The sequence below is a fragment of the Vipera berus genome (genome assembly GCF_964194415.1).
Source record: "Vipera berus genome assembly, chromosome: 3".
Classification (NCBI taxonomy): domain Eukaryota; kingdom Metazoa; phylum Chordata; class Lepidosauria; order Squamata; family Viperidae; genus Vipera; species Vipera berus.
This window is the reverse complement of record NC_138204.1, coordinates 67520774-67537767: the sequence shown is the minus strand read 5'-3', so window position 1 is coordinate 67537767 and position 16994 is coordinate 67520774. Positions and strand designations below refer to the sequence as shown.

Genomic DNA, 16994 nt, shown 5'->3' with positions numbered 1-16994 from the left:
CAGCTTTTGGTAACAGTAAGTGTTGTAAACCCAGTCTCACAAAGATATATTGAAGGAAAAAATAATACTTAAAAGCTCATATTTGGGGTAAACTTTCGTCCAAAAGTCTTTCATGATTACTTTTTAATTCAATGGTTTCAGTGTAACATCTAAGGAAAGATCTGCAAATATCTTCCCTACTACTATGATGACTGCTCCTTTAATTCTGATACTACTGAATAGATCCAAAATCCACAAAAAATTTGGCTTGAATCTTGGAAACAATTCAAGGAACATGTTAATAAGATGTCAGGTTATTCAGAGAACGTTGGTATTCCATGAAATATAGTTTAAGAAACACTGTATTAGACGATGTCAGAGAACATAGCCAAAGCCTTACGTTCTTCTATGGAAGTAACCTGGAGCATTTAAGGAATTCCCGCTTAACAGCCATTGTTTGTACTCCCAATAGAGAGGGTTTTTTCCTCCCATTTTTGGAAAGCGGAAAAATAGGTGAAGCCAACTAACAGAATAACAGAGTTGAGAAGGGAACTTGGAGATCTTCTAGTCCAGAGGTCTTCAAACTTTTATGACTTGTGGACTTTAACTCCCAGAATTCCTCAGGCCTGGCTGAGGAATTCTGGGAGTTGAAGTCCATAAGTCATAAAAGGGCCAAGTTTGAACACCCCTGTTCTAGTCCAATCCCTGTCCAGGCAGGAAACTGTATACCATTTCAGACAAATGGTTGCCAATCTCTTCTTAAAACCTTCAGTGTTGGAGCATCCAGAATTTCTAGAGGCAAGTCATTCCACTGATTAATTGTTCTAATTGTCAGGAAATTTCTCCTTAGTTCTAGGTTGGTTCTCTCTTGGATTTGTTTCCATCAGCTGCTTCTTGTCCCACCTTCAGGTTGCTTTGATAATAGCTTGACTCCCTCTTCTTTGTGGCAACCCCTGAGATATTGGAAGACTGCTATCATGTCACCCCTAGTCCTTTTTTTCATTAAACTGGACATACCCACTTCCTGCAACCACTTTCCATATGTTTTAGCCTCCACTCCCGAAACTGTGGATGTTAAGAGAACAAACACAGAAAGCAGATTCTAACTTATATCCCAGATGGAGGACAGACTGACAAAGTGGACTCAACAGATAGGTCAAGATTCCTTGTGAACAATTTGGACACAAGTACTTTCTTATGGATAATAAATCTATTCCAATGCCTTTCTAACAGACCTTAAGATCTAACTACAACTTCTAAGGCAGGAAGTATACAATTCTTTTCACTTTTAGGGCAAAGTGTGCTAAACCATGCACATTTTCTCTTCTCATCTGACAGAGATTTTACTATAGATTTTACTGACAGTTAGAACAACTACCGTATTTTTCGGACCATAAGACGCACCTGACCATAAGACGCACCCAGTTTTTAGAGCAGGAAAACAAGAAAAAAAATATTCTGAACCAAATAGTACCAGTATACTAAAACAGGGCTTTTCAACCTTTTCATCCATTGTACCACTTTTAGGACAAGGCAATGTCACCCAGCAACGTGTCAAAAACTTGACCCCCCCCCCTAAAAAAGGAAAAAAAATGATAAAGTACAGGTAGTCCTCGACTTACAATGATTCACTTAGTGACCGTTCAAAGTTACGACACTGAAAAAAGTGACTTATGACCATTTTTCACACTTATGACCGTTGCAGCATCCCCAGGGTCATGTGATTTACATTCGGATGCTTGGCAATCGATTCATATTTATGATGGTCACATTGTTCCAGGGTCATGTGATTGCCTTTTGCAACCTTCTGACAAGCAAAGTTAGTGGGGAAACCAGATTCACTTAACAATCATGTTACTAATTTAATTTCTCTCTCTCCTTCTCTTTCTCTCCCTCTCTCCCCTTCCCTCTTTCTTTCTCCTCTCCTTTCTCTCTTTCCCTTTCCTTCTTTCCCTATTTTTCTCTTTCCCTCTATTTCTCCCTCTTTCTCTCTCTCCCTGTTTCCCTCCCTTTCTTTCTCCTTCTCCCTCTCTATTTTTCTCTTTCCCTCTATTTCTCCCTCTTCCTCTATTTCCCTCCCTTTCTTTCTCCTTGTCTCTCTCCCTTTCTTTCTCTCCCTCTTTCTCTCTCTCCCTCTATTTCCCTCCCTTTCTCCTTCTCTCTCCCTCTTTCTCTCCCTCTCTTTCTCCCTCTTCCTCTATTTCCCTCCCTCTTTCTTTCTCCTTGTCTCTCTCTCCCTCTTTCCCTCTCCCTCTTTCTCTCTCTCCCTCTATTTCCCTCCCTTTCTTTCTGCTTCTCTCTCCCTCTTTCTCTCCCTCTCTATTTTTCTCTTTCCCTATTTCTCCCTCTTCCTGTTTCCCTCCCTCTTTCTTTCTCCTTCTCTCTCTCTCCCTCTTTCTCTCTCTCTATTTTTCTTTCTCCCTCTCTCTCTCTCTCTCCCTCCCTCTCCCACTGTCCCTTCCTTCTTGCCTTCCTTCCTTCTTTCTTCCTTCCCTCCCTCTTTGTCCTTCCCTCTCCGCGTTAGAGCAGTACCTACGGAGGCAGCCCTGCGGCCCGGCTTTCTCTTGCAGAAGGCAGGCTGAAACGGAGCAAGGAATTCGAATCGCCCGATCTCGTGCTTCAGCGATCTCCTCTTCCCGGTTTCAGTTTCTCTTGCTACAAGACAAAGCAGGCTGAAACGAGCTTTGTTTCAGCCTGCTTTCTCTTGTAGCAAGAGAAGCTGAAACCGAGCAAAGGAGATCGTAGGAGCGCGAGATCGGCCGATTCGCATTCCTTGCTCCGTTTCAGCCTGCCTTCTGCAAGAGAAAGCCGAGCCGCAGGGAGATTGCAGGAGCCAATTGCAATCTCCTTTGCTTTCACTTGCGGAGGTTTGGGGCTGGCCATACAGATCACCTTCGTACCATAAGACGCACCCTTGTTTTCCCCCCCACTTTGGGGGAAAAAAGTGCATCTTATGGTCCGAAAAATATGGTAACCAGTGGAACAACCTGCCTGCAGAAGTGGTGAATGCTCCAACACTGGAAGTTTTTAAGAAGAGACTGGACAGCCATTTGTCTGAAATGGTATAGGGTTTCCTGCCTTAGCAGGGGGTTAGACTAGATGACCTCCAAGGTCCCCTCCAACTTCTTCTTCTTCTTCTTCTTCTTCTTCTTCTTCTTCTTCTTCTTCTTCTTCTTATTATTATTATTATTATTATTATTATTATTATTATTATTATTATTATTATATATGATGTTACTCTTTATTAGCAGTACAGTAAACAAAGAAGAGCCTATACAAAATTTTCAATGTAACATAAATTTAAAAAGTAGCATATGAAAGTTATTGTATACAAGAAACCTTCATACATTACACTATGGCTGAAAAAGAAAATCTAAATGATTAACTGTGAAGGGTATTTTAAAATAAGTAATTCTTTAAAAATGTATGCTAATGTTCCCATTCATGTCATGGCTGCTTAGCATAGCCATTAAAAGCCCATTACGTGAACAAGGAAAATTGATTACAATTAGCCTGGAAAAATTTCGCCAAATGAGCATTACAGTCTTAAATGGAAATCTACTTTAAGTACTGTGCAGTTAATGAGATTAACACTGTCATTAAACTTTGGCTCAAATTGGTAAAATAATTATAGTTGAGTTCACAAACCATGTTAAATTATATCAGCTTAATCACATTTTTAAAATCCAGATTTTTTTTACTAGAAACAGTAAGTATACCAGTCCAAATCAAATACCCTTCTGTACTACGTAGAGTGAGCAATCTGTGATTCACATAGTTATTTTGGAGAGGGACACAGAAGGGGTGCATAATGACAAAATGACGAAGTAGATTGTGTATCTTTGTTACTTTGTCTTTAGGCGCATTGTTCTAGTTTTGTATTGTTTTGTTTTTGTTTTCTCTTTGTTTGTTTGTCTTTTTTGGATTTTGTATTTTACCTTTGGAAATAAAATTACATTTTTATTTTTATTTATTTTTTTAAAAAAGAAGGGTGCATGATAACTGCAAAGTAGTTTCAAGACTGTTATCCATTCCTGGTGTGTTGGGATTGGTATGGAGGAAAAGCAGTGGCACTTGATGCTGTAATAATATTTTCAGTTTATTAAATATTTTCTGGAATATACATGCCACAGCAAGCCTTTAACTTTTCACTTTCCTTACCTCTGAATGGGGCCATGGCCTCCTTGTCATAGCAGGCTTCAGTACTGAGGCAGTATCACATGTGACTGCTTAGAAAGTGGCATTTTGTTTCATACTCTAAGGCAGAGGTCCTCAATCTTTTGGGCAGCAGGGACCAGTTCCGTGGAGAGAGGTTTTTCCATGGACCGGAGGGGGTGTGATTTCATGTACTGTCTGCATCCCGCAGATGGGGGTTTGCTTGTTTGTGTGGACTGGTTTCTGGCATGCCACAGCCCGATGCTGGTCCATGGACTAGGGGTTGGGGACCCCTGCTCTAAGGAAGTCTATTGTGAAGAGGTACAAAAAATGGATAATACCTAACACTTTACCTGGGAATGGCTGTAAATTAGAATCATAATGTAAGGTCATGTTTGATGAAAGTCAAGAAAAATATCAATTTATCATGGTTGTACTCTGATTTTCCCTTGAAAATGATGAACATAGTAGCTAGAAATTCCTTGATTCATCTTTTGACTGAGCGAGAGAACTTCTATGAAAACTAGATTAAGATATCAACATCACAGGTATCCCATAGGATTGGGGTTTTCAGTGTTTACTCTCCTCTGACTCTCCTCTGCAGACACTTCTGCCAACTACCATTTTTGGATTTGAATAGCTTCCTTAAATCTCAGTACTTGAAGATTTTATCCACAGTTAGAATTTGTTTGCTGAAAAAAGAGAAACAGACCAATTCCAATCTCTCAAGATCAAGCTTACCCATTTTGATAGTCTTGCAGCTATCTGAACCTGCTGTTCAGTCACAGTTAAGTTATCTCTTTTAGGTGCAGAATTGACAATGTGTGACCTTGTAACACACACCAATGGGCCATCTCTGTGATGATCCCTGCCTGAAATTTATAAAACCTAACAATAAGTGTAATTTTCCACTAGACCTCTGTTTTCATTTATTTTTCCATGAATAAATATTGGATGCTTTGTTTTGTTTTTCTCCACCACATTTTAAATGAATCTAGGTTTATATTGCTTTATTACAGAGACAGTATAATGTAGCAGTTAAGGTATCCAGGTAGAGAGGCCTTGGTTCCACTCCATCCTCAACTACAAAAGCTTACAGCATATCCTTTCTCTCTGGCCAACCTCATGGGGTTCTTGTGGTGGTAAAACAGGAGGGAGCTATATTTATTCTTCCTTGAGAAAATCTAATGCTTCCTAGAATGCATTCAAAATAGATCTAAAAATTACCTAAACCAGGGGTAGGCAACCTTGGCTCTTTTATGACTTGTGGACTTCCAACTCTGGCTCAGGAATTCTGGGAGTTGAAGTCCACGAATCATAAAAGAGCCAAGGCAACCTACCCCTGACCTAAACTATACTTGCATTAAGCCAGAACAAGTCACTATCAATGACAGTCACATTATACGCATTAACTCTCCTTTTCTTAATTCAAGCATGACATACGAGTCACATCTACATCAGTTCTTGGCAAAACAACAGCTAAAATGTGAAACAAAAAGTTTAACCAGATTCTAGCAAGGTACCCTCAATTTGTAAAGTAAGGATCTATTGTCATAATTTAGACAGAAAGTTTCCAGCAATTTTCTACCACGAAGTGTAGAATACAGCATACAATGTAACAACAGAAGTAGCTTAGAGATACAACTCTTTTCTTAAATAAAGTCCCCAAAATGTATAATTATAATAGTAAACATGGCTTTCCATTACATTTGAACGGACTCTTATCTAGCCTTAAAATTTCTTACTGAATCCTACAATCAAAAAGAATTCAATACTATACATTACCTATTTTTGAGTATTTATTTGCCATCAGATCTTCTAATCCAATTGATTTCCAGAAACTATCATCCCAGCCAGTTTCTGAGGAGTATGTCCATTTACATACAAGTGTACACAAAGATCTGTTGAGGAAAAGATACTACTTAATTTAAAATTAAAGGTTTACATAGCAATACAAAATCATGATCTTCTTATTATCGGAATTGATAATATAGACACACAATTGATAATGTGATTTCTATGGATCATAGACAAAAAAATAACAAAACTACTGTGATTCAAGCTCTGCCATTTCAAGTTTCAAGTTTCAAGTTTTATTTAATTTGTATACCGCCCTTCTCCTTGGTAGGGACTCAGGGCGGTTCACAGGGCATATATAAGAAAGACAATACAAAAATTAAAAAAGATTAAACCCATGCCCAGTTAAAAACAGTAATACAAATCTAAAACGACAAATTAAAACCCATAATCCATTTCATACATGCATATATTGTAACACACATTTTATATGTATAATATAAATATTATAACAGTTAACACTGTAATCCTAACCCTAAACTTGTCATTCTTCCAACAAAGGACTTTTAAATTATATATATTTATTAAACAAAAATACATCAAGATGTCTGACTCTATTTAGCTAAGTTTCAATCAACAAAATGTTTTTCGTCCACTACAGCTATTACTTAACTTAACAGAATTAAAATTAGCTGCATTATTACCAGTTATCTTCATCAGGAATTTGTATACCTTTAATCCTTGCACAAATATCAATAGCATTTCATGACTGTTTGGCTCTACATCTTATTTTTTTCTATTCACGTGAGCATCCAAAGACATCCCCTTTAAATGTCAAAAAAGGGGCTCTTGTTAAAAGTTCCACTTTATTCTACAAACAATACTTCAGGATGTCAGGAAATTCTTGACACCACTATCCTAATTCTTGAATGTCAGATAGCAAATTACACTCTATTGATTCCTGGCATGGAATGTGAGTTTTAATTTTAATAGCCATGCCTGTACTGATAGAGTTCAAGCATAAAAGTCAAGTGAAATAATTAAAAAAAACAAAATCTTATAAAAAGGACAGAATGAGAGGACCCCCTCTTTTCAACCATGAGCTACAAATATTGTCCTTTATCAGAAAGGACAGACCACTAAACAGTACTAGGGCACCCCGGCTAACATTAAATTAGCATCAGATTCAGCGCCTTAAAAACTTGAAAACAACAGAAATAACAATCCTTGTTAGTTAAAGATCATACTGTAAGAAAAACCTCAGCATTAGATAAGATAACCTTTATTGTCATATTTTACTGTGGGCACAACGGCACACATCAAAAATGAAATTTAGTTGCCCGCTCTCGAAGTGAAACAAATACATGACACACACCTAAAACATACTATATACAACATATGTATAGACCCACACCCCTACATTACATAACAAACAAATATTAAATACTGTCCATCTTGAATATATAATGGAAGGAGGAAGCCTGAGAGTTCACAAGGTTAATGCTATATGGAATGAAACTATGGTTGAATCTGGATGTGTTTTTTTTAATTCCATTTATATCCTGCCCTTCTCCGAAGACTCAGGCCGGCTTACAAGCTTAGCAGTAGCCTAAGATACCACGGATACCACAAAGCCACGGATACCACAAAGCCTCCTCCAAGAAGGTAACAAGGAAAACAGGTTGTGAAGAGGATGTGTAGTGTCCCTGCTCAAGCAACACTTCTGTGCTATGTCCTGAATGGAGGGGAGGGAACTGCCAATGATCTTTTCGGCCATCCTCACCACTCTCTGCACCAACTTCCTGTCTGAAGCAGTGATGCGTCCAAACCAGACTGTGATGCTGTATGACAGGATGCTCTCGATCGTCCCCCTGTAGAAAGTGGTCAGGACAGGGGAAGGAAGATATGCTTTTTTCATGTGACGCAGAATATGCAGGCACTGCTGTGCCCACTTCACCAGTTTCTCACTGTTGAGCAACCAAGCCAACATACTTAGCATACATTAGCATACTTAAAGGTCACAGACTTTAATAGCAATAATTAATTTTATTGTGTTTCATGTTTACAATGAAGTAAAAACTGATAGCTGACTATATCCATAAACTACAGATGATGTTGCCTATTACTCCAAACTAAAACAACTTTTTTAATTCTTGTCTTTCTGCATCTTGCCATTGGAGCTTCATCATATACATCATTATGGTTCAAAGAATACTCAGAAATTGGGTGCTTCCAGAAGTATCAGCTAGTGGTTCCCACATGGTACAAAACTATCCACCTGAGTTGGTAACAAGTGGGGGGAAAATGAAGTGGACAGGAGTGAGAACTTTTTCACTGCGCTACACTTAAAAGCAATCCATCTTTTACAAAAAAAAGTGTTTTTCAGGGAAATTTGCTTAAATTGTGAAGTAGCACTTCTGAAACCGAGATTGTTGCAAAGTGCCCTATTTGTTATGTTTGAAATATCAAATGCCATGGGGACAAGCTTATGTCAGGTCCAGTCAGGCTGCTACAACCCAACAAAGACACATGGAGGTTCATCTAAGTAGTTTCCCTTATTGTTCCTCGCCCGTAGAGAGAAACCTTGCCAAACTACTTCTTACACCAGAAAACTTCAAACTTGGCGACTTTAAGATTTGTGGACTTCAACTCCCAGAATACAGCATGGCTGGCTGAGGATGTCTCAGAGTAATCCACAAGTCTTAAAAATGGAAAAGTTAAGTTTGGAGATCCCCCCATCTTACAACTTTAAACATATACTGTAAGAATTCCTAGGGAGGAGCTGTTCTGTTCTGACTCTCTTCCTCCCACTCAAACTATCTAAACCTCACTGTTTTTTGCTCCTCAGGAATGCAGCCCCTCCCTCCTGGGAATCCATACTACATTCCACCATAGATTCATTCAGTGGTGCTTCTTCTTGGCCCCTTCCCCAGACTTCACTGGCTATTATGCTATACTGTGAAGCTATGTAATCTTTAACTACAGTAACAACACAGAGAGGTTTCATGCAAAAAAAGCTCTAATCGTAATAGGATTGGGTTTATTATGGTCACCCAACCTCAGGAGCACTCAAACAGGTGAAAGGTATGTTAGAAACAAGGAGCACTGTCCATTGCTGGAGGCAAATTTGAGACAGATGTATGGATTCAATTACCCCTATCTATTGTAACACCCTTGGAAACCTGTTGTCAAAGCAAAAACTTCCATTCTTTGAAGTGTTTCATTAGTCGGAACCTTGACACCTGTCCTTCTAGGATCTAGTAAGAAAATGGGGGATGAAATTAGGATGGAGGAAACTCAACCAGCAAAGGAAAGATTCCAAAAGTTGACCTCAGCAGCAGGGAATAGGTACCAAATATCCTCAGCAAATGTTACAAAAGACAGATGAACAAAAGCGAGGGAGGCCATACCATTAGTAAATATCCAACTTGCAGAGGAAGCAGTTTCAAATTAACAAAGGAAAGCTTAACAGGCATCGGATGAAAAACAAACAAAAAACTATGAGAATTTTGTCAAGAACTAAGTAAGTACTGCCTCTAAGCTGATATTTGGAAATGTAATAGCTGCTTCAAATAGATACAATGGTAACTGATTTTACACTAATGGAAGCAATCTACAGGCAATTTTGGCAGCTACGCTTCAAAACAGTACAGGTAGTCCACAAGTTATAACAGTTCATTTAGTTGACTGTAAAAAGTTACAACTGCACTGAAAAAAGTGACTTATGACCATTTTTCACACTTAGACCACTGCAGCATCAGCATGGTCACATGATCAAAATTTGGATGTTTGGCAATTGACTCATATTTATGGCGGCTACAGTGTCCCCGGGTCATGTGATCCCCTTTTGCAACCTTCTGACAAGCAAATTCAATGGGGACGGCAGATTCACTTAACAACTGTGTTTCTAACTTAACAGCTGCCGTGATTCACTTAACAATTGTGGCAAGAAAAGTTATAAAATGGGGCAAAATTCACTTATCAAACGTCTCACTTGGCAGCCAAAATTTTGTGGCCATAAGTTGAGGACTATCCACAATTCTAGACATAAAAATCTTTTATTGCCTTTAAATAAGAAAATATTGTTCATATGCCAGCTTGTTGTTGTTGTTGTTAGTTGCGAAGTCATGTCCAGCCCATCGCGACCCCATGGACAACGTTCCTCCAGGCCTTCCTGTCCTCTACCATCTTCTGGAGTCCATTTAGGCTCATGCCTACTGCTTCAGTGACTCCATCCAGCCACCTCATTCTCTGTCGTCCCCTTCTTCTCTTGCCCTCAACCTTTCCCAGCATTAGGCTCTTCTCCAGTGAGTCCTTCCTTCTCATTAGGTGGCCAAAGTATTTGAGTTTTAGCTTCAGGATCTGGCCTTCTAAAGAGCAGTCAGGGTTGATCTCCTCTAGGACTGACCGGGTTGATCGCCTGGCAGTCCAAGGGAGTCGCAGGAGTCTTCTCCAGCACCATAGTTCAAAGGCCTCAATTCTTTGGCGCTCAGCCTTTTTATGGTCCAACTTTCACTGCCATACATTGCAACTGGGAAGGCCATAGCCTTGACTATACGCACTTTTGTTGGCAGGGTGATGTCTCTGCTTTTTAGTGTGCTGTCTAGATTTGCCATGGCTTTCCTCCCCAGGAGCAAGCGTCTTTAAATTTCTTGGCGGCAGTCCCTGTCTGCGGTGATCTTGGAGCCCAGGAAAATAAAATCTGTCATTTCTTCCCCATCTATTTGCCAGGACTTGAGAGGGCCGGCTGCCATGATCTTGGTTTTCTTAATGTTTAGTTTAAACCCAACTTTTGCAGTCTCCTCCTTCACTCGCAAAAAGGGGCTCTTTAGTTCCTCTTCACTTTCTGCCATTAGAGTGGTATCATCTGCATATCTTAGGTTGTTGATATTTCTGCCGGCAATCTTAATTCCAACTTTTGATTCATCTAGCCCTGCCTTTCTCATGATGTGCTCTGCATATAAGTTAAACAGGCAGGGTGACAGTATACAGCCTTGCTGGACTCCTTTCCCAATTTTGAACCAATCAGTGGTTCCATGTCCAGTTCTCACTGTTGCTTCTTGACCCACATATAGGTTTCTCAAGAGACAAATAAGATGGTCTGGTACTCCTATCTCTTTAAGAACTTGCCACAGTTTGTTGTGATCCACACAATCAAATGCTTTAGCATACTCAATGAAACAGAAGTAGATGTTTTTCTGGAACTCCCTAGCTTTCTCCATGATCCAGTGTATGTTGGCAATTTGATCTCTAGCTCTTCTGCCTCTTCGAAATCTTGCCTGTACTTCTGGTAGCTCTCGATCCACATACTACTGGAGTCTAACTTGTAGGATTTTAAGCATAGCTTTACTAGCATGTGAAATGAGTGCAATGGTGCGATAGTTTGAACATTCTTTGGCACTGCCTTTCTTTGGAATTGGAATGTAAACTGATCTTTTCCAATCCTGTGGCCACTGTTGAGTTTTCCAAATTTGCTGGCAAATTGAGTGTAGCACTTTTACTGCATCGTCTTTTAAGATTTTGAATAGCTCAGCTGGAATACTGTCACCTCCACTAGCTTTGTTGTTGCTCAGCTTTTCTAAGGCCCATTTCACTTCACATTCTAGGATGTCTGGCTCAAGGTCAGTGACCACCTCATCGTGGTTATCAAGGACGTTATGTTTGTTCTTGTATAGTTCTTCTGTGTAATTTTGCCACCTCTTCTTAATCTCTTCTGCCTCTGTTAGATCCCTGCCATTTTGGTCCTTTATCATGCCCATTTTTGCATGAAAAATTCCCTTCATCTCTCCAATTTTCTTGAAAAGATCTCTAGTCCTCCCTATTCTATTGTTTTCTTCTATTTTTTTGCACTGTTCATTTAAGAAGGCATTCTTATCTCTTCTAGCTATTCTCAGGAATTCTGCATTCAATTGGGCGTATCTTTCTTTTTCTCCCTTGCCTTTCGCTTCCCTCCTGTCCTCAACTATTTGCAAAGCTTCCTCAGACAACCATTTTGCTTTCTTTTTTTTTCTTTTTTTTTAAATCCCATTTATATCCCGCCCTTCTCCGAAGACTCAGGGCGGCTTACAAGCTTAGCAGTAGCCTTCATTCTATGTACATGCCTGCTTATTAGGGCTTTCACACACACACCCAAGCGGCATTATTACAAAGTCAGCTTAATTGCCCCCAACAATCTGGGTCCTCATTTTACTTACCTCGGAAGGATGGAAGGCTGAGTCAACCTTGAGCCTGGTGGGATGCGAACCTGCACTAATTGCAGGCAGCTGGTGTTACTTAAGGAGGCATTAGCCCACTGCTCCACCAAGGCTCTTTTCTTGCATTTCTTTTTCTTTGGGATGGTTTTAGTTGCTACTTCTTGTACAATGTTGCGAACTTCCGTCGATAATTCTTCAGGCACTCTGTCTATCAGATCTAATTCCTTAAATCTATTTGTCACCTCTACTGTATATTCAACAGGGATATGATTTAGTTCATACCTGAGTGGCCTAGTGCTTTTCCCTACTTTCTTCAGTTTAAGCCTAAATTTTGCAATGAGAAGTTCATGGTCTGAGCCACAGTCAGCTCCTGGTCTTGTTTCTACTGACTATATAGAGCTTCTCCATCTTTGGCTGCAGAGCAACACAGTCAATCTGATTTCTATGTTGACTGTGTGGTGATGTCCATGTGTGGAGCCGTCTCTTGGGTTGTTGGAAGTGTTTGCTATGACCATCATATTCTCTTGACAAAATTCTATCAGCCTGTGCCCTGCTTCATTTTGTACTCCAAGGCCAAACTTGCCTGTTATTCCAGTTATCTTTTGGCTTCCTACTTTAGCATTCCAATCCCAATCCAATCATTTTTTGGTGTTAATCCTATAAGGTGCTGTAGGGCTTCATAGAACCGGTCAATTTCATCCTCTTCAGCACCGGTGGTTAGGGCATAGACTTGGACTACTGTGATACTGAATGGTTTGCCTTGGATTCGAACTGAGATCATTCTGTCATTTTGGGGATTGTATCCCAGTATTGCTTTTCCTACTCTTATTGACTATGAAGGCTACTCCATTTCTTCTGAGGGATTCTTGCCCGCAGTAGTATACCTGATGGGAATCTGAATTAAATTCACCCATTCCTGTCCATTTTAGTTCACTGATTCCTAAGATGTCGATGTTCAGTCTTGTCATCTCATTTGACCACATCCAGCTTGCCTTGATTCATAGATCTTATGTTCCAGGTTCCTATGGAGAAAAAATCTTTAAGCATCGGACTTTCCTTTCACCACCAGATACATCCACAGCTGAGCGTCCTTTCGGCTTTGGCCCAGTCTCTTCCTTCTTTCTGGCGCTACTAGTACTAGCCCTCTGCTCTTCCCCAGTAGCATATTGGACGCCTTCTGACCTGAGGGGCTTATCTTCCAGCATCATATCTTTTTTTCCTTTTGGTACTGTCCATGGAGTTTTCATGGCAAAGATACTGGAGTGGGTTGCCATTTCCTTCTCCAGTGGATCACGTTTTGTCAGAACTCTCTGCTATGACCTGTCCGTCTTGGGTGGCCCTGCACGGCATAGCTCATAGCTTCATTGAATTATGCAAGCCCCTTTGCCACGACAAGGCAGTAATCCATGAAGGGGATATGCCAGCTATCCGGAAACAATTTATGTTATTCTTGTTATTTAGATTTGTATCCCCTTTTATCCAGGAGACAGTTTCGGGGAGGACTCTCCCTTTGGTTTTTTCCAGATTCTTCCAAGCAGGAGGAGTTTCTACCGTTCAGGGTGGATAAATTCTGATTTTCCCCAAGTGGATTCTCACATGTATCTCTCTATACAACATTGGCATTTACTGACAAAGTGGCTTTGAACTTGAAATTGCTTCAAATGAAGAACACGCTCATTTCAAACAACGTCAATTTTGTAATCTTTGCAACAAGGGAAGTCAATAGGGGAAGCCAGACTTAACAACTACGTGATTCACTTCACGACTTCAGTGATTCTTTTAACAATCGTGGCAAAAAAAAGCTTGTAAAATCAGGAGTGATTTGCTTAACAACCACCTTGATTAGCAATGGAAATTCTCATCCCAACTGTGGTCTTATGTTGAGGATACCAGTACCGGTATTCTATGATAGACTAATATTTGGAGTATATTATACTATAAATACAGATTTCATGTGTGATTTATCATAAAATATGCATTTCTTACACCCTGATAATTTCTGTAAAATGAAAGTTGCCTTACAAAAGCTGGAGAAGTACAAAACCATTAAATTAACAGCATTCACTTCTACATATTAATATACAAAATACGAATCATGCTCCAGCTTGAACAGTTCTCAAGCCTCCTCTGATTTAAACATTATTTTTGAATAAATATAACTTTGACTTGCTCCATTTTAAAAAACAACAGACCAAACTCTCTTTATTATTTACATCTACAAAAGCTCCAGTCTTCATATGGAAGTCTGTAGCGGAGTTTACAAAAGAAACCTCAATAGTTTGTACTAAAAAAAACCCTGTGTGTTTTATGAGTTATGTACAACACAGAATGGTCTGGTTTGGTTCTAGCATGAATCAAAAAAGGATCATTTTGACTGGAACTGATTCAAACATTCTGTGCTGCTTTGGGTGATGTGATCAGAAGTTGTCTTAATACTTGTAATTGCAATGATGTATTTTGGATTTCCCTTCCCGAGCCAGCAAAACAGGAAAAATGGGTCATGTCCTGGGTACAACTGGTTTAGGCAGAGAAGGCTCAACAAGGAATGGAGATTTAAAGTTTTAGAAAAACATGGCAAAAAAGGGTGCCATACTGGACCTTACTATTTCCAGCTCACATCATGCCACCGACTGTTTTATCTTGAAGATAAACCACATTTGTTTTCTAATAAAGGCTCTTTGGGTAAAGTTGGATGAGTTTAAATATACACATGGCCTTCAAAAGAAAAACGGATGGGGCATAAACGCACAAAGCCACTAGTGCAGTATTGGTTTGTCTTGCTGAGTTTTGAGGTGGATAAGGACAAAGGTTTGAGGATCCTGCTGATTTTAAGATTCAGAATGCCTTTATGACTGAAGTGGATTCATCTTTAAAAGAACTCTAAAAGGCCTGTTAACAGCAGAAAAAAATGGAGCGCATACTCAAATTCATCAAGCCTTCAAATTGTTTCCCCCCACCCACCCTCAAATTCTTTTTATGCCAGTTTGTTTGTGTCAACCCTCCCAGGTAAACCAGACACGAAACAGGACTAGATGACTAATTCTACTTCACTGCAAAGCTTCTGAAAACATAAACTTCCCACAGTCACTTTTAACTGTGATTGATCCATTAGGGCAGGCCTTTCCTAAGTTTCTGTGACTATTAAGCCACTGGGGGCTGCTGACTCTCCTGTCTGATTTGTTTCCTAGGCAACCTGTCTTCCCCTCTTTCCCCAACGTCATTCAGATGTTTAATTAGAGGAATGGCTACTTGAACATTGACTGCTTTGGAGTTAGTTTTAAGTGTATTTGAAATCAGTAAAAAAAAGAATAATTCTGGATATTGGGCTTGCAAAAATTTTGGTGTTCCTCATCGCCTTCTATGAATTATATTGAGCTTTTTTATTTATGGAGACATCATAGGCCACATGATCAGGAAGATTTTAATGTGTTTGAGCAACATGGTGGAACTAAGGTAACATACGACATACGACCGGCAATCTTTGCTGGCATGGCGAGTTTCTAGTTGTTTTGGAACTGTTGGTGAGACCGTTAAAAGTCGTTGGCGCTGTTTGAATTTGTTCTACCAGCAGCAAGATCTGACTGCTGGCCCAGTGATGGATTGTATTGCAAATCAGGGCTGTTTCCAGAGGAGGCAGAGGAGGAGAGGACCTGGAGCTTATGGAGCGAAGGAACTGGATGAGGCTGTCGGCAAGCCCAGAGGAAGAGAGAGAGGCTTTTGGAGGAATTGGTGGCGGCGGCAGCGTGCTCCAGGGGCAAAAAGAAGCAAGGCCTCTTTAAGGAAAGGGTGGAAGAGTCAGGATCAGAAAAAGGAAAGAAGGCGAGGTTGTCAGAATACAAGCTAACTTGAGGGCTAATCCACATGGAGCCCCATTTCCATCTGTCCTGTTTGCCATCGTTCACTCCCTAGAGACTAAAATGGACAATGTGAAATTTGAGTGGGCCCCAAACAAGGAGTATATATCGGAGGTGGTGACCCTTTGAGAGCTGTATGCAACGAAATTTCATTTTGATGTATGCCGATTGGTGTACATTCAAAGTGACAATAAAGTTATCATGTATCAGAATGCATTTAAAATAAAAGAGAATGTAAATGCTGGCAATCAGACAGGAAAATATATTTTCCCATTTGGTGTAGCTCCTTCCTTCCTTCCCTCCCTCCCTCCTACCACAAAGAAATTATTTTTTTTCATATTAAAAAGATAAACAACAGCAAATAAAAAGTAATCAAAAACATAAAGTAAATCTGCAGGAAAATCTTTAAATACCAAGCTGGAAACAGATACCCCATGTTTCTGTCTGCAAATTAGCTTAAATAAATACAACTTAGATTAAGAAAAGGTTTCCTTTAAAAAAAAATTTTAAACAAACCCCATTGGTATTGATGAACAGATTGGAATTAATTTTCTGCCAGGATGTCCTCCTTGCTCGGAGGACGCCTTTGATTTGAAAGGGATGTGGGAGAGTTTAAGAGGAGTGACGATGATTTCAAAAAGTGGCCACTAACAGGGATTATACAGGCCCGTCAGATAATGTAAAAATTATTGCAATAAAAATACTAATGGAGACATTTTAAGAATGGAATCAGAAGATAGTAACCACAATATTAACAGTGCCAGTAATAAACGTTGCTTAGACTATGTCTAAAAGATGTCACTGAAAACATGTCACATGTCGTAAAAAATTTATCTGACAAAACAGAGATGGTATCGAAAGTGGATTTACTACTGACAAGAGAAATATTTAGAAGAGGATGTTTCACCGGATCTATGAAAGAATCTGGCTGGGATTTTAAAATTTAAAAGGGAAATACAAATGGCAAACGAAGAGAGCGGATCATTGTTTTCCTATTGGATTTATAAAAGAGGCT

The 16994-nt window shown here is 39.6% G+C and overlaps 1 protein-coding gene across 3 annotated transcripts in view; it reads right to left on the bottom strand.

Annotated features, from left to right (window-relative positions):
• FGGY (FGGY carbohydrate kinase domain containing) overlaps positions 1-16994 on the bottom strand; it is a 164489-nt gene that overhangs the window by 103196 nt on the left and 44299 nt on the right. For all 3 annotated transcript variants that reach the window (XR_014026026.1, XM_081324604.1, XM_081324605.1), the window contains exon 6: positions 5920-6035. Coding sequence is in view for 2 of the 3 variants with exons in the window: in XM_081324604.1 (XP_081180730.1) it covers positions 5920-6035 (116 nt within the window). In the remaining variant the exon portion in view is untranslated. The remainder of the gene's footprint in view (positions 1-5919; positions 6036-16994) is intronic.